Source organism: Muntiacus reevesi, chromosome 4, assembly GCF_963930625.1.
Source record: "Muntiacus reevesi chromosome 4, mMunRee1.1, whole genome shotgun sequence".
Taxonomy (NCBI): domain Eukaryota; kingdom Metazoa; phylum Chordata; class Mammalia; order Artiodactyla; family Cervidae; genus Muntiacus; species Muntiacus reevesi.
In genome coordinates, this window is record NC_089252.1 from 170663007 (window position 1) to 170689151 (window position 26145).

At 49.4% G+C, this 26145-nt stretch overlaps 1 protein-coding gene across 5 annotated transcripts in view; it reads left to right on the forward strand.

The window, feature by feature from the left end:
- BAZ2A (bromodomain adjacent to zinc finger domain 2A) overlaps positions 1-26145 on the forward strand; it is a 34344-nt gene that overhangs the window by 4502 nt on the left and 3697 nt on the right. For 3 of the 5 annotated variants that reach the window (XM_065934873.1, XM_065934878.1, XM_065934877.1), the window contains exons 2-27: positions 294-377; positions 11096-11233; positions 12818-13414; positions 14233-14418; positions 14899-15117; positions 15559-16044; positions 16156-16216; positions 17265-17373; positions 17537-17638; positions 17804-18014; positions 19284-19384; positions 19658-19723; positions 19905-20138; positions 20257-20511; positions 21455-21669; positions 21949-22023; positions 22216-22396; positions 22499-22558; positions 22757-22901; positions 23417-24045; positions 24211-24433; positions 24542-24697; positions 24793-24944; positions 25132-25421; positions 25513-25645; positions 25751-25897. In XM_065934873.1, the coding sequence (XP_065790945.1) occupies positions 11098-11233; positions 12818-13414; positions 14233-14418; positions 14899-15117; positions 15559-16044; positions 16156-16216; positions 17265-17373; positions 17537-17638; positions 17804-18014; positions 19284-19384; positions 19658-19723; positions 19905-20138; positions 20257-20511; positions 21455-21669; positions 21949-22023; positions 22216-22396; positions 22499-22558; positions 22757-22901; positions 23417-24045; positions 24211-24433; positions 24542-24697; positions 24793-24944; positions 25132-25421; positions 25513-25645; positions 25751-25897 (5169 nt within the window). In that variant the 5' untranslated portion in view covers positions 294-377; positions 11096-11097. Of the gene's footprint in view, positions 1-293; positions 378-857; positions 994-6333; positions 7008-11095; positions 11234-12817; positions 13415-14232; positions 14419-14898; positions 15118-15558; positions 16045-16155; positions 16217-17264; positions 17374-17536; positions 17639-17803; positions 18015-19283; positions 19385-19657; positions 19724-19904; positions 20139-20256; positions 20512-21454; positions 21670-21948; positions 22024-22215; positions 22397-22498; positions 22559-22756; positions 22902-23416; positions 24046-24210; positions 24434-24541; positions 24698-24792; positions 24945-25131; positions 25422-25512; positions 25646-25750; positions 25898-26145 lie in introns of those variants that run through there. The other 2 variants (XM_065934874.1, XM_065934875.1) reach the window with 2 other exon arrangements.

A 26145-nucleotide genomic window follows, 5' to 3' on the forward strand; every position in this document is an offset into this window, starting at 1 on the left:
AATTCTCTAAATTCTAACATCATATATGACACTGTTCTCCATTCTGGGCCTCTGCAATAGACATTTTAGGTGATAGCTAATCTCTAGTCCTCTGCTAGATTTTTCCTTCCTCTTCTCAGAAGTTTTCACATATAGCCCTATCACAAAAAGTACTGGAACTATCTAAACAGTGGTGATTTGGGGCACCTTATTTTCTGGTAGGTTTTCCTGTTCCTCCCCTGTCCCTCTGACCAGATTTAGGCTAGACTCTGGCCTTCCCTTTCTCGGCTCAACGTTCCTTTTCTTACCCACAGGAATCTTCCTGACCCTCAGGGTCCTGCTGATGTCGCCGGGAAATCTGTGATCCAGGCAGGACCGGGCTGCCATCCACGGGACAGGTGAGTGGGCAGCAGATGGAGCTTGCCTTTTTCCACCTCTTTACCAGGACTGAATTTTTCCCAACCTTTCCGCTTTTGCACTTCCACTTTTCCACTACTTGCCATGGGAAATAGTTGCCCCCGAAATGATCTCCCTCTCCCATCTCCCGCCCCCCCCCCCCCCCTTAGGGGACTGGCGTATATCTCGGTCCTAGAAATTTGGTGTAGTCTTTTAGGTTAGCCTTGGGTTCAGGGCACGCCTTTCAGCTTGCTCAGCTACCGCCCACAATGAAACAGTGCAGAGGTAGCTTACCGGGAGGCTAAGGTGACGCCGCGGCGCTAGGACCCAGATCCGGGTCAGGGAGCCGGGACGCCCGGCGCTAGGACCCGGCGGCGGAAGGCGGCTCTCCTTCCGCAGCTTCCCCGCCCCCTCCGGCTTCGGCTCACTCCTCCCCCGCCGGCCATGTTGGCTCCGCTCGGGCCCCGCGGTTGAGCCGCGTCCCCCTCCCCCCTCCCGGACCCCAGACCCCCTCCCCCGCGTTCCCCTCCCCTCCTGGCGCCCGGAGCGGGGCCATGTGAACCGCCCGTCCCCCGGGGAGAGACAAGCCCCGAGCCTGGCTGGACGCCGCCGCCTCAGGTCTGTTGGGTCTGTGGCTGGGGGCCTGAGGGGAGGGAGCCCCGCTTTCAACCGCGGTTTCCCTCAGGGAACGGAGGCTCTGGAGCCGCCTACAGCCTTGCGGGGAAGTAGGGGGAGAGACGCCGACTTTCTAGTTAGGACCCAGCCCTGGGCGGGGGTCTCTCCGCCCAGGGGGCTGGAAGGAGAAGGGGGCTGGCCGGCCAGCTTTAGACCCGGGATGGGGCGGCGGGGGCGGGAGCGAGAGGAGCTGTGGAGGCCCCCGGCGACGGCGGCGGCTGCGAGGAGGAGGCGGAGAAGCCGCCTGGCTGGTGGAGATGACTCCTGTGGGGGACTCGGGGTGGAATCCCCGGGAGGGGCTCCACCTCTTCAGAAGGGGTGGGGATTGCCCGAGTGCGAAGGGTAGGTGAGGGGTTTCCCTGGACGGGTTACACACTCCGTCTGTGGGGGTTGGGGCGTTTTGGCAACGGTGAGTGGAGGTTAAAGGGCTTTCCAGGGGCCTCGGGGTGTCTCCTTGGCGGAGCGGGGGGTAGGGTGCACGCTCTCTTGAGCTTGGCGAGCAGGAGCGAGCCTTGCTGGAGTGAAACTGTGCTTGGCTTGTGGCCCTCGAGTCCAGGGAGAATCCCCCATTCCAGGGATGGGGGTTGGTAGGGCCGGTGCTGAGGCGTTCGGATTTGAGCTGGGCTTAGGGGCCGGAGCGAAGAATAAAGAGGGAACCCTTTCCAAGGGGGATCCCTCGCTAAGGGGATCCCCATTTCCATGGCAGAAGAGATGATCCCGCATCATCCCTTTCTTTCCTGAGGTCCCCAATTTTCAGGGGGAGGCAGTGCCATCAGTAGTCATCCTTTGTAGGATTTGTTGGAGTGAGAGATTTGCATCCTTCGGGGGGCGATGCGGGGGGATAGCTTCCACCTCCATCTGTACACAAACAGCCCCTCCCCCAAGCCTCCCGCAGGAAGTGGCCGGGAAATGGCAGCTGTGCGTTTGCTGCTGCGTCTCTTGTTGTTTTGAAATGTCCATTTTAATCAGATTTGGTTTCATTTTCTGAGGCCTTCAGGCAAGCTTGGATCCTGCCAACCATGTGGTCAGAGAGTCCTTTCGTTCGACTTTTTTTTTTCTTTTTAGTAAACTTAATTTGTCAACTGGAAGTAGTCACTGCGGTTGACTCACTGATCCCAATTCCCCCTCCAAAGCGTCTCTGTCTCCTTGTCTGGATTTTTTTCTCCTGAGCTAGAGGTCATAGAAAATCAAACTCACTCATTCACCAGCAAGGCTACACTTTGAGTACAAGTGATGCAAATTCCCTGAGTGTAAAGAGCAGCCAGGAAGACTTGGGATCTTTTGTGGCATGAGAGTGACTTTTGGGGATCTTGCTTTATATGTGTATATGAATATTAAATATATTCTTACATGACAGTTTCTGTATTGCAGACCACTTGAGCAAGTGAGCTTGTGCAGAAGTCAATTCTGAGATGTGGAAGAAGAGGAGGGAAGGGGAAAGATGTAACTGAGTGGGATTCGTGTGTTGGGGTCGGACTGACTTGCAGAGTGAGGGTGGTGGGCTTGTTCCTCAGTGGTAATTCTAGCCTAAGAATAAGTCCCTGTTGGAAGCCTGCTAGTTAACATAGGGGATGGTTTACCTTCTGCAGAAACAACTCATTAGGAGAGTTAGTTATCATATGACTTACGCCTCAGTTCATAAAAGACATTCTCTCATTACCATTCATGGAGAGTGGTAACCTTTTCTCCTGTTCTATGCAAAGTCATGTGTCTGTGCAGAGATTTTCTCTTTCTCCCACCTGATAACTCCAGGAGATTTTTATTGCAGCGTACAGTGATGGACTCTGTGTACTGTGCCCCTAGGCGCTTAGCTAGACCCTGGGTTTGGTTTGAGATGAGTTGGCCACAGGATTTTATATTTTGAGAGATGGAAGTATTGAGATCATTTGAACTATCCTGAAGATGGCTTAAGCCTAACATTTAAATAATCTTTTCAGTATTTTCCACCTGAATTGTAGATTCTTAGGTTAAATAAAGGTCCAGGATAGGACCTGGTAGACATATGATTATGTGACAGCAGCATCATCACTGTTAGGATAGCAGCTTTGCTCTTTTTACTGGGGCTGTTGGAGTTGATATTCTGGAAACAGTAAAAACAAGTTCAGTGTCATTGCCCTTTTTCTTGCCCCCCTGGTTGACTGGTTGTCTCCTTTGAGTTGCTTTCTGACAGGGTTGACTTGACACTGATTTTTAAGTTCCCCTTTCTTCAGCCTTTGTTTACCTAGATTGGGTCCTGACAGAATAGTAAATTGATTTTCCCTGTTGGAAATTAAAACAGTGAAGGAAGGAGAAAGACTACTGTTTCTTTGGACTCTTTAAGAGAAGTTGATTTTTGAGATAGCTATGGCTTCATTCTATACATGATTGATCAGAAAGCTGAATGAAGTAAAGCTTTCGTGGCCTTTTTGTAAAATGGATGTATTTTTCTCTCAGAAGTGGATTTCTGAATATTGACTTTGTTTTTTTTTTTTAAGCTTCTCTGTAGAGGAGAAAATTTGAGGTGTAGAAAGAACTATGTGGGCCGACCTCAGAGTCAGTCAGAAATCCAGAATGCCCTGAGAGGCTCATCTTGCAGTCTTGTGGTTCTGGAATCGTGTGTTGCCAAGGGAGAAGCAAAGCTTGTTAGGGTTACTGTGTCTTGCTCCTGTTGACCTTTCTTCTCACCTCTGAAGAGGTCTGCTGTCCTCTTTTACTAAAATAATAAAATGGGTAAAATAGTGTGGAAGTTGTTCCCGTAACTGGTATGCTGCTCAGCCTTGTGTGAGATGTGTACAGTGAGGCAGCAATGCCAGAAATTTTATTTCCTATGAGATAGAGTGACTTATAAAACTCTTTGAGGGTTTTTGGGGGCAAATAATCTTCTGGATTTGTTTTTTAGGATATGAATGTTCTCATATACCTCATAGCCCAAGATTATACTTTCTTAGCATTGTTGCATATGGGTCAGAGGGAGCATTTTTCACCAACTTGTTGTTTTGCATAATTCTGATTTATAAAATTATAAATTTATAAAACCTGCCTCACTAAGTGGGATCTTTAACCTGTCTTCTCAACTCAGTTTTTTTGTTTGTTTGTTTTGTTTTTTTTGAGGAGGAGGGTAATATATTTTTGAAAAGGGGTGAAGTCTAACTGTTAAAACTGAAATTGAGAAACAGAGCTTGAAAGGGAAATAACCTTGTTAAAGCCTCTGGAGTGCGACTTTTAATGTCGTGCAGTTTTAAAGGCATTTCCAGTTCTCTGGTGAAGTGACCAGAGCAGTGGCAGAAAACCTAGCCTAAATTGTTGGTATGTGGTTCCTTTATTCAGTCACCAAATATTTTAAAACTTGCTGTGTACCTTGAGTGTTAAATCATGCTTCCCTGTTTCTAGGCCTTATTTTATACATGAGACATATGTCTAAAATATGTCAAGATTTGGGGCCTTTCTTCCCTCTGGAAGGGTTACCTCTATGAAGAATGAAACTGAATTTTTTGATTCTCTGAGAATGGTAGGAGCAAAAAACCATATTCAATATTGGATGAGTAAATTGCTAGTGACAGAAAAGATAGATTTATTCATTCATTTGCTCAATCTACAGGTTTAACAAATATTTCCTTTCAGTTTTTTAGGTACTCAGCGCTGAGCTAAGTGCTGGGCATGCAAGGGGAGAACGAATCCAGGTGTTGCTGTACGGCCTTCGTGTGTGCTCTGTCGTTCAGTCTTGTCTGAGTTTTTGTGACCCCCTGGGCTGTAGCCCACCAGGCTCTTCAAGTTCATGGAGTGTTCCATGCAATACTGGAGTGCAATTTCCTACTCCAGGGGATCTTCCCAACCCAGAGATTGAACCCATGACGAACTCTTGCATTGGCAGGTGGATTCTTTACCACTGCGCCACCTGGGCCCCCTAGAACCTACATAGTATAGAAAAAAATAAGAGCCGAGAACAGTCATCTTTGTGTTCTGTGCAGCTTGGACATGGCAGTTGTCTTTGAATAGCTTCCCTTAATATAATAACCTTCCTTCTTTCATCATCTTCCTTCTGCCTCGCTGTCCTGACTAGGAAAGGGAGGTTAAGGAGAGGACATTATGAGAGAATGAGCCTCATTTAGTATGGCTGTAGTCTGAATCAGCATTCCACGGGAAGTCAGTTACCAGTACTGTTGGAACGGGCTATCCTTACAGGAGAAGAAGGCATGTTGATTTTGTGGCTTGACACTTGGAACTCTGTTGGTGGAGGAAGACAGCCTAACCAGGGAAGGGGTTTTTAGATTTGAAAGGCAAGGCATCCTTGTTTGCAGCATCAGGCATTGGGAATGAGTGAGAACTTTTGGATCTTCCCCAGAGAATAGGATAGGAATGGGAAATGAGGCAGCTTTTGTATTACAGCAGAGTTTTTCAACCTTGAGCAAGAGCCAAATAATCCTTTGTTGTGGTGGGTTATCTTGTATATTACATGATCTTTAGGCGCATCCCCAGTATCAGTTTCTTAGATGTCAGTAGCATATACCTTTCTACATAACTAAATGTTCCCTGGGGGCAAAATCACCCTGGTTGGGAACTACTGTGTTAGAGTCTGGTGGGTGAATCCAGAGATGTTCAGTGTTCAGAAATATCATAACATGCACCATTACAAATCTAAAATGTAGTAGTATGATTTATTTACTATACTGCAAGATTTACATTCACCATTTAGTAAAGACAGGTGTTTGAAATCTCTTCCTAGCCCCCCATATTAGAAGTCTCTCTGTGGAATTTTAGCATTCTGTATGGGAAAAATGAAGCAAGAAGCTGCAGGCGTTGCTCAAGGGTCCAGCTGGATGGTGTTGATGATGTGTCTTGTTTGGGGGTAGGTAGCCTCAGAGGTCTGAGTGTTGGTGTTGGTCAGGGCACCTGCAGCAGTGTTGAAATTTGCAATGTTTATTTCAACACTTTGTGCATTGTCAGCCTTTTTCTGTTAAAGCTGTGTCACAGGTCCACAGAATAGTACCTCTTTAGTTGCAACTGAGAGAAAGAGCAGGCTGTTTGGCCATGTGGCTAGAGCTTTACTGCCTCAAGCTTAAGGGGCAGTGTCCCTCCCTTAACTCTTATAAATGAAGCTTAAAGGCTCTTAAGAGATACATTTACATGTTACTGGGACTGGACTGGGTTCTGGCCTGATTGCACTTCCTGGTCAGGAAAGCTGTCTACTCTTCTGGGGGTTGGGCACTAACTGATTCCCTTTCTTCATTTGGCCAAGATCCTATTGCTTTACCATTCTCATTGGCTCTAGATGGGAAGACATGATTTACCTTCAGGCCTTATCGTGAAAATCATCTTGGGTAGAAAGGTTGAAATAAAATAACCCTGATTTTATTGCTGAGAGGAGCTGCCCACATTTTCTTTGCATTCCTATACTGTGATGCCATATTTAAGTGACATCTGAAATTAAAAGGCGCTTGCTCCTTGGAAGAAAAGCTATGACAAACTTAGACAGCATATTAAAAAGCAGATACATCACTTTGCTGACACAAAGGTCCGTCTAGTCAAAGCTCTGGTTTTTCCAGTAGTCGTGTATGGATGTGAGAGTTGGACCGTAAAGAAGGCTGAGCAGTGAAGAATTGATGCTTTTGAATTGTGGTACTGGAGAAGACTCTTGAGAGTCCTTTGGATAGCACAGAGATCAAACCAGTCAATCCTAAAGGAAGTCAACCCTGAATATTCATTGGAAGTACTGATGCCGAGGCTGAAACTCCAAAACTTTGGCCACCTGATGCAAAAAGCCAACTCATTGGAAAAGACCCTGATGCTGGGAAAGATTGAAGGCAGGAGGAGAAGCAGGTGACAGAGGATAAGATGGTTGGATGGCATCACCGACTCAATGGACATGAATTTGAACAAACCCTGGGAGATAGTGAAGGACAGGGAAGCCTGGCGTGCTGCAGTCCATGGGGTTGCAAAGAGTTGGACACGATTGCGCGACTGAACAACAAAAGTATACAGTGAGTCTGGCTGGGAGGATCATCCCTGCTTTTGTAATATCCTCGTAGTAGTAAAATAGTGATAGTTTTAAAGTAACTTGTCAAGGTCACACAGCCAGTGGTAGTAGAGCTGGAATTTGCACCTAGAGCCACTGTTGTTTCACTGATGTCACTGCCAGCACAGAGTTTTATGTTTCTAGGAGCTGCTTCTAAATGAAGTGACTGTGGTCCTGTGATCCCTCAGTAGAGGCTACTGGAGAAACAGACCTTAGGCACTAGATAACTTGTCATCCCTTTTACTTATCTGATTTCTGTAAGCCATCCATTTACGCTTGCTGCTGCTAAGTCGCTTCAGCCATGTCCAACTCTGTGAGACCCCATAGACAGCAGCCCCACCAGGCTCCTCTGTCCCTGGGATTCTCCAGGCAAAAATACTGGAGTGGGTTGCCATTTCCTTCTCCAGTGCATGCATCCATGCATGCTAAGTTGCTTCAATCGTGTCCGACTTTGTGCGACCCTATGGACAGCAGCCCACCAGGCTCCTGTGTCCACAGGATTCTCTAGGCAGGAATACTGGAGTGGGTTGCCGTTTCCTTCTCCCCATTTTTGCTTATTTGTATATAATTTGTGAGACAGGAAATGGTATACTGTCCCAGACTAGCAGAGATAAAAAAAAGTCACTAGTTTTCTAGAAAACTAGAAAAAGGACAACAAACTGTGGCTGGTCACTGAGTGGGAGAATATAGTCCAAAGGATATAGGAGAGAAGATGTGTGTCTCACACACCCTAGCAGAAGTGTGGCTGTGCATACAGCTGGAGGAGTGGAGAGGGGATCAGATGAGATTGGCTCTCATCTGATTATCAGGCATAGCATTTATAGACGTGTGTAATGAATTACTGAATATCCTCTCTATGATATAAGTTTGCTTATAGCTTTGTTTATTATTATTTTGGCTGTACTGCCTGGCTTGAGGGATCTTAGTTCCCTGACCAGGGATTGAACCCAGGCCTTGGTAGTGAAAGTACTGAGTCCTAACCACTGGGCCACCAGGGAGTTCCCTGTGACGTACGCTTTCCCAAATGGCTCAGAACCTGCCTGCCAATGCAGGAGACGTGGGTTTGATCCCTGGGAAAACCCCCGGAGAAGGAAATGGTTATCTACTCCAGTATTTCTGCCTGGGAAGTCCCCTGATCAGAGGAGCCTGGTGGGCTATAGTCTACGGGATCGACAATCCATGGGGTCCCAAAGAGTTGGACATGACTTAGTGAGTGAGCATGCATGCAACCTACAGGATAGAGGATGAACTTTTCTTCCTTACTGTCTTTCATTTTGGAAGGATCACTGTTCTCACGATGCTTATTTTTCAGACCATCAGTGCTGAGGAGAGGCCTTTATAGGGACATCTTGGAGGGCCCTGAGGTCTTCTCTATAGAGTCCCAGTTTCTTCATTGATGCCTAGCAAGTTTGGATCTGCTGCTTATTTTAGAATGAAGATAGGAAATCCTATATGGAAAATAAGTTTATCCTAAAAACTTTTCCTCCCTTAAATTGACAAAATACAGAATGGCTTTTATTTTTCACATTCTAGTTGACATTGATGGAGGTGGAGACAGTTGCGGTTTGAGCAAGGGAAGTCTCTTAGCTGCCATACCATACGCTATGCTGGGCTTTGTTTCATGCTCAGAACTGTCTCAGGTTCACCTAATGGTGGCCAATTTGCATTATCTGGCATGGTCAAGAATATGATTCTTACAAACCTTGGGCAGTGGTCTTACATATTCTTAACTAATTTATTCATTCTTTAAAAAGCTTTACTTCTACTTTTTTTATTTTTTTAAGAAGTTACTTAAAAAACCTCACCTAGGGGACTTCCCTGGTGGTCCAGTGGTTAAGACTCTGTGCTCCCAGATTAGATCCCACATGAACAACCAAATAAAAACAAAACAAAAAACATAACCTAGGGCTTCCCAGGTGGCGCAGTGGGCAAGATTCTGTCTGCCAGTGCAGAGGACACGGGTTCAGTCCTGGTCCGGGAAGATTCCACATGCTGCAGAGCAACTAAGCCCATATGCCACAACTACTGAAATCTGCGTGCTGTAGGACCTGCAACAGAGTAACCCCCACTCTCCGCAAGGAGGGAAAGCCCTCTCGCGCCAGTGAAGACCCAGCACAGCCATAAATAAATAAAATTATATATTAAAAAAACCGACATAACCTAGGTCTGCTTATTATTTCATCTTGGGAGATTGATAAATCTTTCTACCTGAATTTGTCTGGTACTACATTTTTCAAAATGTAGTAACCAGAGGAGTTGCTTTTTCTGCATCACAACAGATCATGTCTCTCACATGTCAAATTAGTGTGTGCTAGTATATCCTAAGTACCTGATGTGTCAGACTTTGTCAATAATCCTAGCTTCTGTTTCCTGTCTTTCTTCCTTTTTCTCTTTGCTCTATCAAAGGTAAATTTATTCTTTAAAAAAAAATTTTTTTTTTTTAAATTTTTATTAAGATCTTTTTATTTTTGGCTGTACTGGGTCTTAGTTGCCACACAGTGGCTTTGTTCAGTTGCAGCGAGCGGGGGCGAGTCTTCATTGAGGTGTGTGGGCTTCTCATTGTGGTGGCTGCTCTTGTGGAGCTCGGACTCTGGGGTGGTCATGCTCAGCAGTTGCGGGGCACGGGCCAAGTTGCTCCACTGCATGTGGGTTCTTCCTAGACCAGGGATCAAACCCATGTCCCCTGCATTGGCAGGCAGATTCTTAACCACTAGGCCGCCAGGGAAGTTCCTCAAAATAATGTTATGTGTTTGTTTATTTTTGGCTGTGCTGGGTCCTTGTTGCTGCGAGGGCCTTTCTGTAGTTTTGTACGGGGGGCTCCTCCGTAGTTGCAGTGTGTGGGCATCTCACTGTGCTGCGCAGGCTCTAGGCTTCGTGGGTTTCAGCAATTTTGGCTCCCTGGCTCCAGCGCACAGACTCAGTAGCTGTGGTGCACGGGCTTCGTTGCTGTGTGGCTTGTGAGATCTTCCTGGACCAGGGATCGAACCCATGTCTCCTCCAGTGACAGGTGGGTTCTTCACCACTAAGCCATCAGGGAAGCTCCAAAGATAAATTTGTTCTGATCATCATTCCTACTAGTGTATCACCTCGTATTCAGTAGAGGGTAAAGAACTTTTTAACCATACGTCTCCCCAGTGGGCCACTGCATTTTACAGTTTAAGTAACTAGCAGTAAAAAAAAAAAAAGTACCTAGCAGTTCTCTCAGTGACCCTTTCTTTACATTTAAGCCACAAAACCCAAACATGGGAAAGTAGTCATGGTAGACACAACAAAATACTATTCCTTAGGGCACTCTTATTTAATCAGTTTTCCAGCTCTGACACTTTTCAGAGCTGTGTTCTTGAGACCGTAGTATTTCCCATGAAAAAGGAGTAGAAGTGTTACTTGACTGATGATTTGAGTTTTGCCGTTATGATCACCTTTCCTGAACTGTGTGCTTTTCAAATTCCTTTAGTCGGGTAACTGCTGTCTTCTTCTGATGTCTGAGGCTATAGATAGGATAACATGAAAATTAACAACTATAATAATGAAACATGATATGTATTAAATATACTTTTTCTGCCAACATATCCATGCTTTCCTGTCAAAAAATGGCTTTGGGAACCTTCTGTAGACCCTGAGAATGGGACTCTGGCCTTAACTGAGGGGGAGAAAAAAGGATGGAGAATGTTAAATATTAACGATTGAGGGCTAATATCTAACACAGAGAGGTAACCTGGGCTGGGAGTTAAAAGAGTGGTGCTTATACCGGGAAAAACTCCTCCAGGTGGCTATTTTGGTTCTTCTCCCTAACTCTCTGTATGACTACAAGGCTGACTTTTTAAGAATACTTTCCATACGGTCACTGCCCAGATTAGGAGCATGCTTCCTCTTCTTTTCTCTGCTCTTTTTCCTCAACCCCCTCTCTCCCCACTCTGCCCTGTCCAGTGCTTAGGTAGGAGAAGGGTAAGTAAGGTAGATGGAAGGGTGGGGGCATTCCTTCTAGAATATTTCAGGTGACATAACCTTGTTTAACCGCCAGTATTTTTTTCCCCTTTCTCTCCCCTCCTACAGAAATGGAGGCAAACGACCATTTTAACTTTACTGGCCTTCCCCCTGCACCTGCTGCCTCAGGACTGAAACCCTCTCCCTCCTCAGGGGAGGGGCTCTACACTAACGGGTCTCCCATGAACTTCCCCCAGCAAGGGAAAAGTGAGTGTGAGGGCCATGTGGCCTGGGAGGGAGTGGGCATCATTTCTTTAGAGTGGATTGGTGGGGTCAGCGGGCTCTCCTCTGGGCTGGCTACTTCACACAGCTCTCTTTCATGTCAGGTGGGAAGGGAGGAAGTGAATCCTCTGAACTCCAGCTGCTGGAGAGAAATCAAGCTTCTTAGAGCAAGTTCTAGGGGTTTATGGAAGAACCGCTGTTAGTTTTAAGGTTGGAAGAGATTAGAAAAATATACTGGCTTTTTCATCTTAGCTTGTTCTTCTGTTCACCCTGTGGTCCCTGGCTACTGCCCCAACGTGGTGAGGTGGCTACCGCTTCTGATAACCAGGCTGCACCCGCAAGAAAGAGATAAAGGGTCAGTCCTCTGAGAGACTGCTTTTAGAGGTTGGAGTAGCCGCCCCTGGGACTGTAGGTGGAGGCGCTGGGTGAGGGTTGGGATGTGTTTGCCTTTTAGTTTGTGCGGCGGAGAGGGCAGAGGCTTGAAGTGCATGTGCCGCCTCCTGTCCTTGTGGATGGAAGAGAGGGGCGGGGAGAGTTTTAAGTTTACCTGCTTCCCCAGAGAGAAACATCTGTAATTCCAGACGGAAGTGCTGCTGCCAGGATCAGGTCTTCCGCTGGGTCTGGCTTATCAGTTGCTCTCTGCAGTGGCTCTGCCAAGTACCTCTCTACTCTTGCCTCGGTTTCGGTCAGGTCCTTTATGGGAAGCGCATATGCTTCCCTCCTTCTTTGCAGCAGAAAATACTGCCATAGGCTTATGCTTAACCACCACTCCCTCCTGTCTTCAACAAGAGGGTTGCAGATAGAAACTCCCTCACACCCCCACCTCGCCTGAAGCTTCCTTAGTATTTTGGTTTCTTTTATTTGATTGCCCTCCAGTCCAGAGGCTGCCATGGGTGTTGAAAAGTGAAGTCTGCAGTACTGGTCATGCAGAGACTCCACTCGGTGCCTGTTACCCTGTGGGGTCAGTGCCTGTGGGGAGGGACCAAGTCCAGTCTCTCCTGAGCTGGGATCTTGCTGCTGTGGTGACTGCAGAGTCTATTCTTAGCCCAGCACAAAGTGCAGGATCTGCATGTGCCAGTGAGGTGGAGGCTGTCCCTTCTGCTGCCACCGTGGGGCCAGACAGGCACTGGGGAAGGCAGGGGGCGGGGGAAGGGAAACGGAGAATTCAGTCATGCCACTCCAAGGGGAGAATTCCTCCAGGGGATGAGGGTGGGGAAGAACGCAAGTCACTGTAGGGATTCTGCAGGCAGTTTCATTTAGGAAAGAAAAAAAAATTAAAAAGCCCTGAGCGTCAGCAGCATCCATCTCCCTGCTGGTCGTTTCTGTAGTAGGCCAGGAGAGTTCCCCAGCCCTCTTCTCAGCAGCCTCAGCCGCAGTTGCTAAGCTTACATCCAGGAGCATCTGGGTTTGGTGTTCCCTGGAGACCAAAAAAACTGTAGCTAGAGTAGAGGGGGAGTCCCCCACCCCTTCACCTTTTCTTTTTCTAGTCAGTGCTGTTCCTTCAGTAGAATTGGTATTGTTACTTGCATATATGTCTGAAACTGACCCTTCTCCCTCCTTCTCTGCCAGGTTTGAATGGGGATGTGAATGTTAATGGCTTATCTACTGTATCTCACACTACTACTTCAGGGATTTTGAACTCTGCTCCCCACTCCTCCAGCACCTCACACCTCCATCACCCCAACGTGGCCTACGACTGTCTCTGGAACTACTCACAGTACTCATCTGCCAATCCTGGCAGCAACCTCAAGGACCCACCCCTTCTCTCCCAGTTCTCGGGGGGACAGTACCCACTCAACGGCATCCTTGGGGGCAGCCGGCAGCCTTCATCCCCAAGTCACAACACTAACCTTCGGGCTGGGAGCCAGGAGTTCTGGGCCAACGGTACCCAGAGTCCCATGGGGCTTAACTTCGACTCACAGGAACTCTATGATTCCTTTCCTGACCAGAATTTTGAGATGATGCCCAATGGACCCCCTAGTTTTTTCACCTCCCCACAGACTTCTCCTATGTTGGGATCCAGCATCCAGACCTTTGCACCCTCCTCCCAGGAGGTAGGCAGTGGTATCCATCCTGATGAGGCAGCAGAAAAGGAACTTACTTCCGTCGTGGCAGAGAATGGTGCTGGCTTAGTAGGCAGCCTAGAGCTGGAAGAAGAGCAGCCAGGTATAACTCATGTGGGTCTGTGAGCTGGGTTGGGAGAGGGAAAATGGGGCTGTGGGGAGCAGTGGCTTTTTGAGGTGAAGAAAACTTGTCTTTCCAGCTCTCTGCAGTGGAGGCTGATTTGCATGTTGGTGATTAGCAAAGCCAAGTGGCTGGTGTTTTTGTGGCAGCAGCACCAGCTCGAGAGTGGGAGTGCAAATTATTTCAAGCTCATGCAGAGCTGCTGGCCTGGAGAGGGCAGGTGGGCGCACCCCAGCAGACGCCCTGTGTCAAGAAAGGCTGCTTCTCAGACACAGGCAGGGGCTGGGGCATCAGCAGGAGGCACAGAGGCCAGTTCAGTCTGCCAGGGCAGGGCCAGGCTGGCTGCTGAAGCGGGCTGGGCCGTAAGCGGTGCTCGGCCCGGGGAGGAGGGAGGGACAGGCAGCGCACGCTGTGTCTCCTTTCTTCTCTGTCGTCCTTGGCGTGGGTACCTGTGTGGTCCCGCTCATCCTTTCCCTCAGAGTGTGATTTGCTGCTGATTCCAAGAACAGGGGGGACCACCCTGTAAAATCACCGGATGTTTTCTCTGACACCTGTTCCCACTGGATGGGAGAAAATAGCTGAAAACATGATGGGTTCTTATCTCAGACCCCACTCTTTCCCCTTTTTATCTGCTATAAGATCTTACACATCTTTGTTTAGTCAAAGTTCTTGGTATTTTCAGTACCCAACATAGAGCTGGCACCCATAAATGTTGGAAGAAGGGTCATCCGTCCTTCTAGCAAAGATTGCCTACAGTAGCTGACTGACTCTGACCTTTGTCCTCTCCTGGGATATCCTAGAGCTAAAGATGTGTGGCTACAACGGCTCCGTCCCTTCTGTGGAATCATTACACCAGGAGGTCTCAGTCTTGGTCCCTGATCCCACAGTGAGCTGCTTAGATGATCCTTCACATCTTCCTGACCAACTGGAAGACACTCCAATCCTCAGTGAAGTCTCTCTTGAGTCCTTCAGCACTCTGGCTCCGGGTAGGCTTGGAGATTGACTCCCTCAACCTATCCATGCAGAGGGTAACTGACTTATGCCACCTAGAAGAGATAGTAATCCAGGGAAACTGTTTGGGAATTTGGGGCCCTGGGGCCTGCAGATGATCCTATGGCAGATCAGAGATTCATGCCCCTGGCCTGACTGCGCCAGTTGCACTCTGAGCTGAATTGGTTCATTTCCCACATTCTCTCCCAGTGTTCCTTTTGGCCAGGAGCCCTGGATAGGGACTTCTTACCACACAGTTGGGCTATTTGGGTTCTCACTAACTGGAAAGAAAACATTACGTTTTACCATACTGTTTTATGATAGATTCTAGAATTTTGTGTTGGTCTGTGGATTAATAGAACCGTTGTCTTTCCTTCCCTAATATTAGAAAGAACCTTCACCTTGTAGGAACTTGAATTGGATGTATTCACACTAATATTTCTTAAATCTCACTTTCTGATTTTCTACCCCTGAAGAGCCAGTGAGTGGAGGACTCTACGGTATAGATGACACAGAGCTGATGGGTGCAGAGGCCAAGCTGCCTCTGGAGGACAACCCTGTGATATCTGCCCTTGATTGCCCTTCCCTCAATAATGCCACGGCCTTCAGTCTCCTGGCAGATGACAGTCAGACTTCAGCCTCTATTTTTGCCAGCCCCACCTCTCCACCTGTCCTCGGGGAGTCTGTTCTGCAAGGTGAGTGAGGAGAGCTAAACAGAGTCCTGACCTAGGGCAAGGTGAACGTGCAGCCCTGAGGGCTGGGGGGTCTATGAGAACACCTTGCTGGGAGCTCAGGGGCCGTGGGATGGTGTATGGTGGGACTGAGAAAAGGCATTCTGACTTCTGCTCTGTGCGCAAAAGGACGTGTGGGATGAGACTTGGAGTTTACCGGAGAAAGGAGTCCAGAGGCCTTTGTTGGCTCCAGGTGAAAGGTATTCAGACAGTGGCAGCAGCAGTCTTGCCCTTTAACCTTCATGAATGGTAGGGCAGGACAGCCAGAGGCCGTTTCTCTTTTTCCCATCCTAGGGGAAAGCCCTTGAAGTAACCTGGCTTAATTTAGTCCAGGTTTGTCTGAGTGGATTCTCTTGTTTTATAGGGTCATTTTTCCTTTATCCATCCTGTCCCTTTGGATTCTAGATAATAGCTTTGACCTGAATAATGGTAGTGATGCAGAACAGGAGGAAATGGAGACTCAGGCTCCAGACTTCCCACCTCTGACCCAGCCAGCCCCTGACCAGTCGTCCACTGTCGAGCTGCATCCGGCAGCGTCGCCAGCAGCCTCGCCAGCAGCCTCCTCAGCAGTGTCTCCAGCCGCCTCCCCGGAAATCTCCCCACAAGTCTCCCTGGCAGTTTCCACAGCAGCCTCTCCAGAAATCTCCCCAGCCCTCTCCCCAGCAGCCTTCCCAGCGGTCTCTCCAGCTTCCTCAGCAGCCCTCCCACCAGTCTCCTCAGAAGTCTCCTTGACAGCTTCCCCAGTGACCTCCCCAAAAGCCTCCCCGGCAGCCTCCCCGGCAGCTGTCTTCCCGACAGCCTCCGCAGCAGACAAGGATACCAGCAGTGGTCCTGAAGCGGCCGCTGACCCGGAAGACGCCGTCCTAGAGGGGCTCCCTCCCTCTGGGAGTGGTGAGTCTCTAGGTTCTGTCCCCCCCCGACTGGTTCCAGGCCCTCACTGACCTGTTGGTTCAGGATTTTGCTTGACCTCTTAACTTGGGTATCCCTGTCTTCCTCCCCCAGGTGATGTCCTGAGGAGACGTATTGCTACCCCGGAAGAAGTTCGCCTTCCCCTCCAACATGGGTAAATGCTGTAATTTGTTACATGCGTTGACCTTTAACACATTTAATGAATGATTCTAGGAAGGAGGGCAGGGAGCTCTCATCTGAGATGGGGGAGGAATGGACTAGACAAGAATGGGTTAAAGGGTAGTTACCTGCAATGATGATGTTTCTGGGCACAAGATGCTTAGGCCTTCTTTCTTCCTTTGTCGTGGTCTTCCTTCCCTCACCCATTCTTTCCTCACTTTGTGGCCACTTAGTTTTTTCCTAGAGGGGTAGTGCTGTTATCTTTTCCACATTCAGCTGGTGGGTCTGGGGTTCAGGTGTCCAAATGAGTTAATTTGTCCTATTATATTTGGAGAAGGAAGAGCAGTGAATGGGGAGTGGCTTCATCCCCATGAATTGGGATTTTTTTTTTTTTTAAATGTACTCTAAGGGCAGGAACAGTATGTGACCAGAATGAACAAGCCAGCTAATACCAAGGGCTTTGTAGGAATAACTGCCTTCCTGATCTTCCCCACCCCCACCCCTCTAGGCTACTTGTGGTCACCAAGTCTGAGTTCTGCTTTAAGTTTTGAGAGAAAGATAAGGCTTAGTCTTAGAATAATCTGTTGCTCAGAACACAGAGTTCCTTACTAAACCCTGGCCTCTACGGAGTCATTTCATGGAGTCAGCAGTGAGTTTATTCCTCTGCTTGCCTCCCTGTCCTCTGTCATTTCTGCCTTTATTCTCTTAGGTCTGTATTCTCTTTGCTGGAAGCCCAGTAATCCCGAATGGCATTAGGGAGGAGCTTCTGACTGCCCCCCTCACTGACTTTGTGCGGGGACGGGTGGAGGTCTGTCTGGGCTTGTGCAGTGTGGCGTGTTGCTTTCCGCTGAGGCTCTGAGGGGCTTGAGGCTCAGGCCTGCTTTCGGGCCAAGCTTGTGTCTCAGAATGGGCCTCTGCGTCTCCCTGCAGGTCTAGTGAGACAGGTGCGGGGAGGGCCATCTGCTTGATGGGGTTGCTTCTGGGTGGCTTAAGCGTGGGTAGGGGTGTGACCTGGCGGCAGGGCCCGTGTGCTTCTCTGGCAGATGGCGGAGAGAGGTGCGCATCAAGAAGGGCAGCCACCGCTGGCAGGGGGAGACCTGGTACTACGGCCCTTGTGGGAAGAGGATGAAGCAGTTCCCGGAAGTGATCAAGGTGACGGGGCGCCCGTGGGCTCGTGTGGGAAAGCGCAGGCTCCTCTCTCAGGCCCCGTGGCAGCAGGCTGGCATTGTCTGCTCTGGGCTTGTTCTGCTTGTGTTGCTGGCCAAAGGGCGTGGTAGGACTCGAACCCCCCTGACGCCACTTTACCCCCTTGTAGTACTTGAGCCGCAACGTGGTACACAGCGTCCGTCGGGAGCACTTCAGCTTCAGTCCCCGAATGCCTGTCGGCGATTTCTTTGAAGAGAGAGACACACCAGAGGTGCACACCCAGGGGTTAAATATACTTTTGTAAATATGAGGAGGAGCTGGTGGACAAGCTGCAGCTTCCTCATGGGGTTTGGAGATTCTCCGGCATCAAATGGTTCGGAGGTTCTGGCGGCTTGCAGGAACTTCGGTTGTAACAATGTCTTCCTTCTTACCTCAGGGCTTGCAGTGGGTACAGCTCTCAGCTGAGGAGATCCCATCCAGGATTCAGGCAATCACTGGGAAACGGGGCCGACCTCGGAACACTGAGAAGGCCAAGACCAAGGAAGCCCCGAAGGTGAAACGGGGCCGAGGTCGGCCGCCCAAGGTCAAAGGCGCTGAGCTGCTGAGCAAGACAGACACCCGCCTGCTGAAGAGACTGGAGGCCCAAGGTACCCTGCTGTTTCTTAACTTGTGGTTCTGCTCACTCTCTGAGGTATCTGAAATGGTGATGAATTGGTTCATGCCTGGGTTTCCCAGGAGTGTGCTGACATCTGGATGGAATGAATCTGAATTACCTTCCCCTGTCTGGAAAGCAGCATCAGGGTCCTAGCACTTTTGTGGTTTTTTTTTTTTTTAAACAACCAGTTCCTTTCTTGAGTTTCTCTTTAGTGGAGCCTTGTGTGGGGAGGTGGGGGTGGTATCCCAGGAATAATCATGAAAGGAGAGGCTTTCATGTTCTTTCTTACCATCTTTTAGCTTCTTACCTATCTTACTGGTCTGGCTTGTCTTGTGTAAACACTCATTGCCACCATCATAGAGGTTCAGAATTCACATCTGAATCCAAAAGATAATTGGTACTCTTTTAGTGGGATGGACAGGAAGTGTCTATAATTTTTCAGTACATATTACACTTACCCTTATATAGTATGAAGAATGTGAAAGAATTTGGAATTAAGTATCTCCTATTCAGAATTCCAGCTCTGCCAGATTCTGATGTATGACCTGGAGCAAGTCACTTATATTTTGAAAGCTTCATAGTGGTTCATCTGCAGATAGTATCTATCTAAACTTAGAGGCTTGCTGCACAGATGTGGTGGTGGTAGTATTTCTGTGCCAGAATAGGATAGGTACTACCGTATCAAAAACATCAGTTCTAAAACACAGAATCACACCTCAACATCATCTTCCAAAGGAGAAGAAATTCAGATATTTTAATGGAGCAAGACATAGGAGCTGAACATAGGCAATAACTATGTCAGACTTAATAGGGTTCTACTAAAGTGTCCATTATCTGGGCCCTTCCTTTCTGGCACATTCCTGCTTAATTGGTGCTTCCAACTCAAGACCACCTGCTTTCTCTGGCAGTTTTTCTGTTTCCTTTCTTAGTTCTAAAATCAGCCTGTCAGGCAGCCTGGGAGAGGGACAGTCTCTAAGACTGCTCTGCTGTTCTGGCCTCCAGGACCCTTTCTGAAGCAGTCTGTTTCAGAGGCTGGTGCCTCTGGGCATGAGATGCCATTTGTGTTACCTCCATAGGAGGTTCCTCTCGTACATTTTTTTCTCCCAGTGTTTTATGTATACTTTAAAAAAAAAAAAAAGACAGGCATCTAGTTTCTTCAGGGAGTTGTTTGGAGGCCAGCTTTGTGAAAGGCATGTGCTGGTCTGGATGCTGGAGACTGGTCTGCCTGCCTCACTCTTCATTTTTCTTTTTGCTCTCACAGAAACACTGAATGAGGAGGATAAAGCAAAGATGTGTAAAATCAAGAAGAAGATAAAGCAGAAGGTGCAGCGGGGAGAGTGTCAGACTACAAACCAAGGGCAGGTGAGGGACATCAGAGAGATCCCACAGTAGGTTAGCTTCCCCTACAGCTACTCTGCCGTCTTTTCCATCTCCCACGCCTGCCACCTGCCAGTTAGAGAATTTGGCTTGTTCAGAAATAATGTGGGCATCTCCAGGGTGAAAGAATTGATCCATTGCCAGCCCCTTGTCCCGTGTCTCAGCTCTTCTCCTCAGCATCCTTGTTTGTTTTTGAATCCTAGCCCAAGCAGTGATGCTTTTAGTTTGAGGAGAAATGACTTCCTTTCTGGTTTACAGGCCAAAAACAAGAGGAAACAAGAGACCAAGAGCTTAAAACAGAAGGAAGCCAAGAAGAAATCCAAGGTAGGTACTTACATGCACAGGCATAACTTGGAAGTCACCAAACTGATTTTGCAAGACATGTGAGTTGGTCATGTTTTATAGTCATGTTTCTGGGTGTAAGGTGGGGAAGATGGGGACCAGGGAAGGGTGGTGATTTGAGTCTTCACGGCACTCCTGAGTTCTGTCCCCCTTGGGTGGACAGGCTGAGAAGGAGAAGGTGAAAACAAAGCAGGAAAAACTGAAGGACAGAGTTAAGAGGGAGAAGAAGGAGAAGGTGAAGACGAAGGAGAAGGAGGCGGCGGCCAAGACCACGCCGGCGGGGAAAGCAGATAAAGTGCTGGCCACCCAGCGGCGCTTGGAGGAGCGGCAGAGGCAGCAGATGATCTTGGAGGAGATGAAGAGGCCCACGGAGGACATGTGTCTGCCTGACCACCAGGTAGTGAGGGGCGAGCAGGTCCTGGAGGGCCGTCCGGGAAGACACTTGTGTTCAGGGATGCCCAGGCTGTTGCCGTCCCACGTGTTTGACGGAACACCTGCCGCTTTCATCCCTACAGCCGCTGCCTGACTTCTCCCGCATCCCCGGTCTGCTCCTGCCGAGCGGGGCCTTCTCAGACTGCCTGACCATTGTGGAGTTCCTGCACAGCTTCGGCAAGGTGCTGGGCTTTGACCCCGCCAAAGATGTCCCTAGTCTGGGGGTCCTGCAGGAGGGACTCCTGTGTCAAGGCGACAGCCTGGGCGAGGTGCAAGACCTCCTGGTGCGACTGCTGAGAGCTGCGCTCTGTGACCCTGGCTTGCCCTCCTACTGCCAGGTGAGGCCCTTTCCTGGCTCCCGAGGGCTTGGGGTCCGCGCTTTTCTCAGTTTTGCTTTCTCTGAGTTGAGCACATGAACGCCCCTCCCAGAGTGATCCGGACAAGCAAAGGGAGACACACACATGGTCCCCAAAAAGAGTGGTTTGACTTACAGTTTTTCGACTTCACAGTGGTTCGAGAGTGATAGGCCTTCAGTAGAGGTACTAAGGTTTTGATTTTGATCTTTTCCTGGACTGGAGAAATGCGATAGTACACTCTCACAGTGCTGGGCAGCGAGTCAGCCATGCATGTCAGTTTTGCAGCCATTCTCCTCCTTACTTTCAGTACAGTATGCAGAAGATTGTGTGAGATACTCAGCATTTTATTATTAAGTGGATTTGTGTTAAATGATGATTTTGCCTTCCTCTAGGCTAATTTAAATGTTCTGAGCATGTTTAAAGTAGGGTTGGCTAAACTGTCATGTTCTGTAGATTAGGTGTATTAAATGCGTTTTCAACTTACAGTATTTTCAATTTATGATGGATTTTTTGGGACATGACCCCATCATAAATTGAGGAAGATCTGTATACTACACGCTATCCCTTGTAATGTACTGCCTTTTTTCTTAGGTTCCTTCTCGCTGCTTTATGATTTTAGGTCCTTAGTCTCCATTATTATCTCCAGGGCCAAGTGGAGGAAGAGCTGTAGTTTTTTCCTGGTTTTGTTTTCCTCTATTTTTTATTTTTCTTTCTGATCTCCCTCTGCTTATTTTATTCATTTTCCTTTAATATACTTTTCTTTTGTCCTTGTCCTTTTTCTTCTCTCATCTTATCCTACCAGCTTTCCTTCTTAACTTTTTCTATCTTAACCCCATAGTTCTCTCCTACTATATTTTCCTGCTCCAGATTGACTTGAGTTGTTCTTCTTTCTCTCTTAACTCCTATTATGTTCTCCTCCAAACAGTCCTTAAAGATCTTGGGGGAGAAGGTGTCCGAGATCCCACTAACAAGAGACAATGTATCTGAGATCCTGCGCTGCTTCCTCATGGCATATGGAGTGGAGCCAGCCCTCTGTGACAGCCTGCGCACCCAGCCTTTTCAAGCCCAGCCACCCCAACAGAAGGCTGCTGTCCTGGCCTTCCTTGTGCATGAGCTCAATGGCTCCACCCTCATCATAAAGTGAGTGGCTGGGGTGAGGATGGTTATCATGTGCCTTGGTCAGACTGGGGTAGGGGAGGGGTTTACCATCTAGAAATCCTGGGTGATGTGTGTCGACGGCCATGCTCTGGGCATGCTGGTGTGACCTGGACCAAATCTCACTCTCGTTCCTGGGAGAGCGCGAGCCTCACTCTGCCTCTCGCCCAGGCTGGGCTCTAGGCTGAGACCCTCTCACCCTTGGACCCCGCTTCTGTGTGTGTTGACACTTCTCCCTCGAGACACCATCCCATTTCCCTGCAGCGAGATTGACAAGACTCTCGAGAGTATGTCCAGCTACAGGAAAAACAAGTGGATTGTTGAAGGCCGACTGCGGAGGTAAGGACAGGACAGAGGAGAGAAGGGGGAGGGGTGAAGCATACCCAGGACTTCTGTTTGGAACTTGGTGTCCTTAGCCCCTCTCCTGGGGTTGAGACCGGTCCAGGGCCCAGGATGGATTGATTCAAGGTGTTCCTTTTGTGGCGGTATCATGTTCCTCACCACAGTTTCCCTTAACCTGTGTGTGTCAAGATTGAAAACTGCTCTGGCCAAGCGCACGGGGCGACCTGAGCTCGAGCTGCAGGGGCCAGAGGAAAGCCTGGGGCGCAGGCGCAGCTCTCGGATCCTGGAGGAGACCAGTGGCGTGGAGGAGGAGGGAGAGGAGGAGGCCACAGCTGCTGTCCAAGGCCGCAGGGGCCGGAGGGATGGAGAGGTACTAGCCCCGACCCAGGAAAGCAGGAGGTGGAGAACGTTATTTCTCTCTCTTGAATCTGATGATTCCCTTTTTCTCGGTGTCCACTTGTTTCTTCTCCAGGTTGATATCACAGCATCTAGCATCCCAGAGCTAGAGCGCCAGATAGAAAAACTAAGCAAGGTATTGTGCTTCTAGCCTCCCAGGAGCTGGAGATGGGGGCTGGGTGGGAATTGGTTACCTTATGAGTTGGGCCTAGATGGTATCAATTTTATAGGGAAGCTGAGAGCCATGCCCTTCTCCCCATGTACTGGACGAAGTCACCACTGTCACCCTGCAAGTGTGTTTTTCATTCATCTTCCTTTTCCACTGCCTACCCAGCGTCAGCTCTTCTTTAGAAAAAAGCTGCTTCACTCATCCCAGATGCTTCGAGCAGTCTCCCTGGGCCAGGACCGCTACAGACGCCGCTATTGGGTGTTGCCCTGTTTGACTGGCATCTTTGTGGAAGGAGCAGAGGGGCGCTTAGGTAGGTGTGCCGCAGGACCCTAGTTCGAGTCCTGGCTGACAGAGTCAAGCAACTCCTTTCCCTCTGCCGGGCATCTTGGGTGTTTCTCATTGTGTGGCAGTCAGTTTAGCGTGCTGTGGTTAAGAGCACAGGCTCTGGAGTAAGACTGCCGACTTTCTGCTCTGCCATTGACCAGTATGCTTCCGTTTTCATTTGTGAGATGGAATTAATAATACAATGTATATGTCATAGGGCTATTGAGGGGATTAAAGTAAGTTAATAGAATAATAACTTAGAATAATGTGTAACATAGCTGGTTCTCAATAAATATCAGCTTATGTTTATGCTGATGATAATTACTTGGGAACATAGTGTTTTTTTTGCAGAGACAATGCTGGTTGCCCTATAAGCATTTTCCATTGCAGTCTCAAAAAGTGGCGGATTAAGTCCAAGAGAAAGTATATGTCCTGTGTTTGTACAGCCTCTTTCCCATTATATATCAGTGTGTGTCTTATGCTCTTCACTTTGCTTTACAGTTCCTGAGGATATGATAAAGCAGGAAACTGACTCCTTAAAAGTGGCAACCCATTCAGCAACCAGCCCAGCCTCCTTCTCTCTGAAGAGGGAGTTAGCTGGCTCCAGCACCTCTGCCAGTTCTCCTGCTCGGTCCCGAGGCCGACCTCGGAAAACTAAGCCTGGCTCTATGCAACCTAGGCACTTGAAATCTCCTTCCAAGGGTCAAGGTTCAGAAGAGCCTCAGACCCAGCTTCAGCCTGAGATTCAGTCCCAGCCCCCGCTTCAGTCCCGTCCTCACCCTCAGAACGGGTTCCTGCAGCCAGAGGGCTCCCCGTTGTCTCTGGGTCAGAGCCAGCACGACCTCAGCCAGTCAGCCTTCCTGTCTTGGCTGAGCCAGACTCAGAGCCACGGCTCCCTGCTCAGCAGCTCGGTCCTCACGCCTGACAGCAGTCCCGGAAAACTGGACCCGGCCCCATCACATGCCCCAGAAGACCCAGAACCTGACGAGACAGAAGCCAGCACTGATTCTCAAGCTCCCTGGTTTAATTTCTCAGCCCAGATGCCCTGCATTGCTGCCCCTACACCACCCCCTGCAGTTTCTGAGGACCAGCCCACTCTTTCCCCTCAGCTACCTGCTTCTTCCAAGCCAGTAAGTAGCCAGAATTAGTGGTATGCACTTATATTCATCTGGCCACAGGCTAGGTTGCCTGACTGTGGGCTGTTGCTATGGTTGGGGGGAAGGGATGAGACCAGTGGCGTCCTGTCAACATGCAGACACCCCTATCCATCACCTTGTGTTTCATCTCATTCATAGGGGAGCAGAGCCAGTGCCGCCAACTCCTGTTCTCCAGGGCCATTCTCTTCCATGCCTTTGCTGGGCATGGCTCCTAAAAGGCGAGCAGGAGATCCTGGAGAAATACCGCAGAGCGCCGCAGGGCAGGGACAGCCGAAACGGAGAGGGAGGCCTCCCAGTAAGTTCTTCAAACAGATGGAGCAGCGCTACCTAACCCAGCTGACAGCCCAGCCTGTCCCGCCTGGTGAGTGAGCTCGGGACGGGATGGAATGAGGGTACAGGCAGGAGTGGCATCAGATATGGACCTTGTAGTTCCCATCGCCCACGTTACGCAAGTAAACTGTGTTCACAGAGATGCGCTCCGGCTGGTGGTGGATCCGGGATCCTGAGACGCTGGATGCCACGCTCCAGGCCCTGCACCCCCGAGGCATCCGAGAGAAAGCGCTTCACAAACACCTGAGCAAACACAGGGACCTCCTGCAGGAAGTCTGCCTGCGGCCCGCAGCAGGTCAGGCCCGAGTGCGGGAGCCCAAGGCAGTTCTGAGCTGCTGCTGTGGGTAGTGAACAGCCTGACGGGGTGTTCTCTGCCTTCTGTCTTCTCAGACCCCATCTTTCAGCCCAGTCAGCTACCTGCCTTTGAAGAAGGGATCGTGAGCTGGACCCCCAAAGAGAAGACATATGAGACAGACCTGGCTGTGCTTCAGTGGGTGGAGGAACTGGAACAGCGGGTGATCCTGTCTGATCTGCAGATTCGGGTACCCTGGGCTGACACTGGGTAGGGGGTTGCTGAGGAGAGGGTGTTAATCTCGTACACGCTGTTAGGAAAACCTGGGCTTCCCATTTTGCAGAGTGACCTCCCATGACCCTAAATGGGTCACATCTTTTTCTGTGCTTAATGTCCTTCCTTTTATAATGAGTTTTATTTCTTTCTCCCACCTGCAGGGCTGGACATGTCCCAGCCCAGACTCCACTCGTGAAGATTTGGCCTACTGTGAGCACCTAGCTGATTCCCAGGAGGACATCACCTGGCGGGGTCGGGGCAAGGAAGGTCTGGCGCCCCAGCGCAAAACTACCAACCCCCTGGACCTGGCAGTGACGCGGCTCGCTGCCCTGGAGCAGAACGTGGAGCGGCGGTACCTGCGGGAGCCCCTGTGGCCCGCTCACGAGGTGGTGCTGGAGAAGGCCCTGCTCAGCACGCCCGGCACTGCCCCGCAGAGCGCGCCCACGGAGATGTGAGCTCCTGCCCTCCGGTCCTGGGTCTTGGGGAGAAGGAATCGATTTAATAAATCCTGCTCCTCATCCCCAACCCCTTTCTCCCATCAGATCATACGAGATCACCCCCCGAGTTCGGGCCTGGCGCCAAACGCTAGAGCGATGCCGGAGCGCGGCCCAGGTCTGTCTGTGCCTGGGCCAGCTGGAGAGGTCCATTGCCTGGGAGAAGTCCGTCAACAAAGTGGTAAGAAGCCTGGGGAGCTGAAGAGATGGCCGCTGGGATGGGCGGGGGGAGTGGCAGGCAGAGAGGTTTGAGGGCTCACCCTGACTCCTCACAACCCTGGTCCAGACCTGTCTAGTCTGCCGGAAGGGTGACAACGATGAGTTTCTTCTACTTTGTGATGGATGTGATCGCGGCTGCCATATTTACTGCCTTCGGCCCAAGATGGAGGCTGTCCCAGAAGGAGACTGGTTCTGTGCTGTCTGTCTGGCCCAGGTACGTCTTCTGCTCTCTCATTCCACTCCCAAGCAAAGCAGAAGTTTTCTTTCTCATCCCATTTACCACCAGTCTTAAAAATATCATTCTTACCATGCCTTCCATCTCTCCTGGGATAAGGTTCCAGATGACGTGCTAGGAGACCTGGGTTCTGGTCCTTTTTTGCACAAGTCACTTAAATTCTACCGCCTTACTTGCTTTTCTTATAAAATGGGAGTGATTATACTTTCCTTTTTCACGTAACCCGA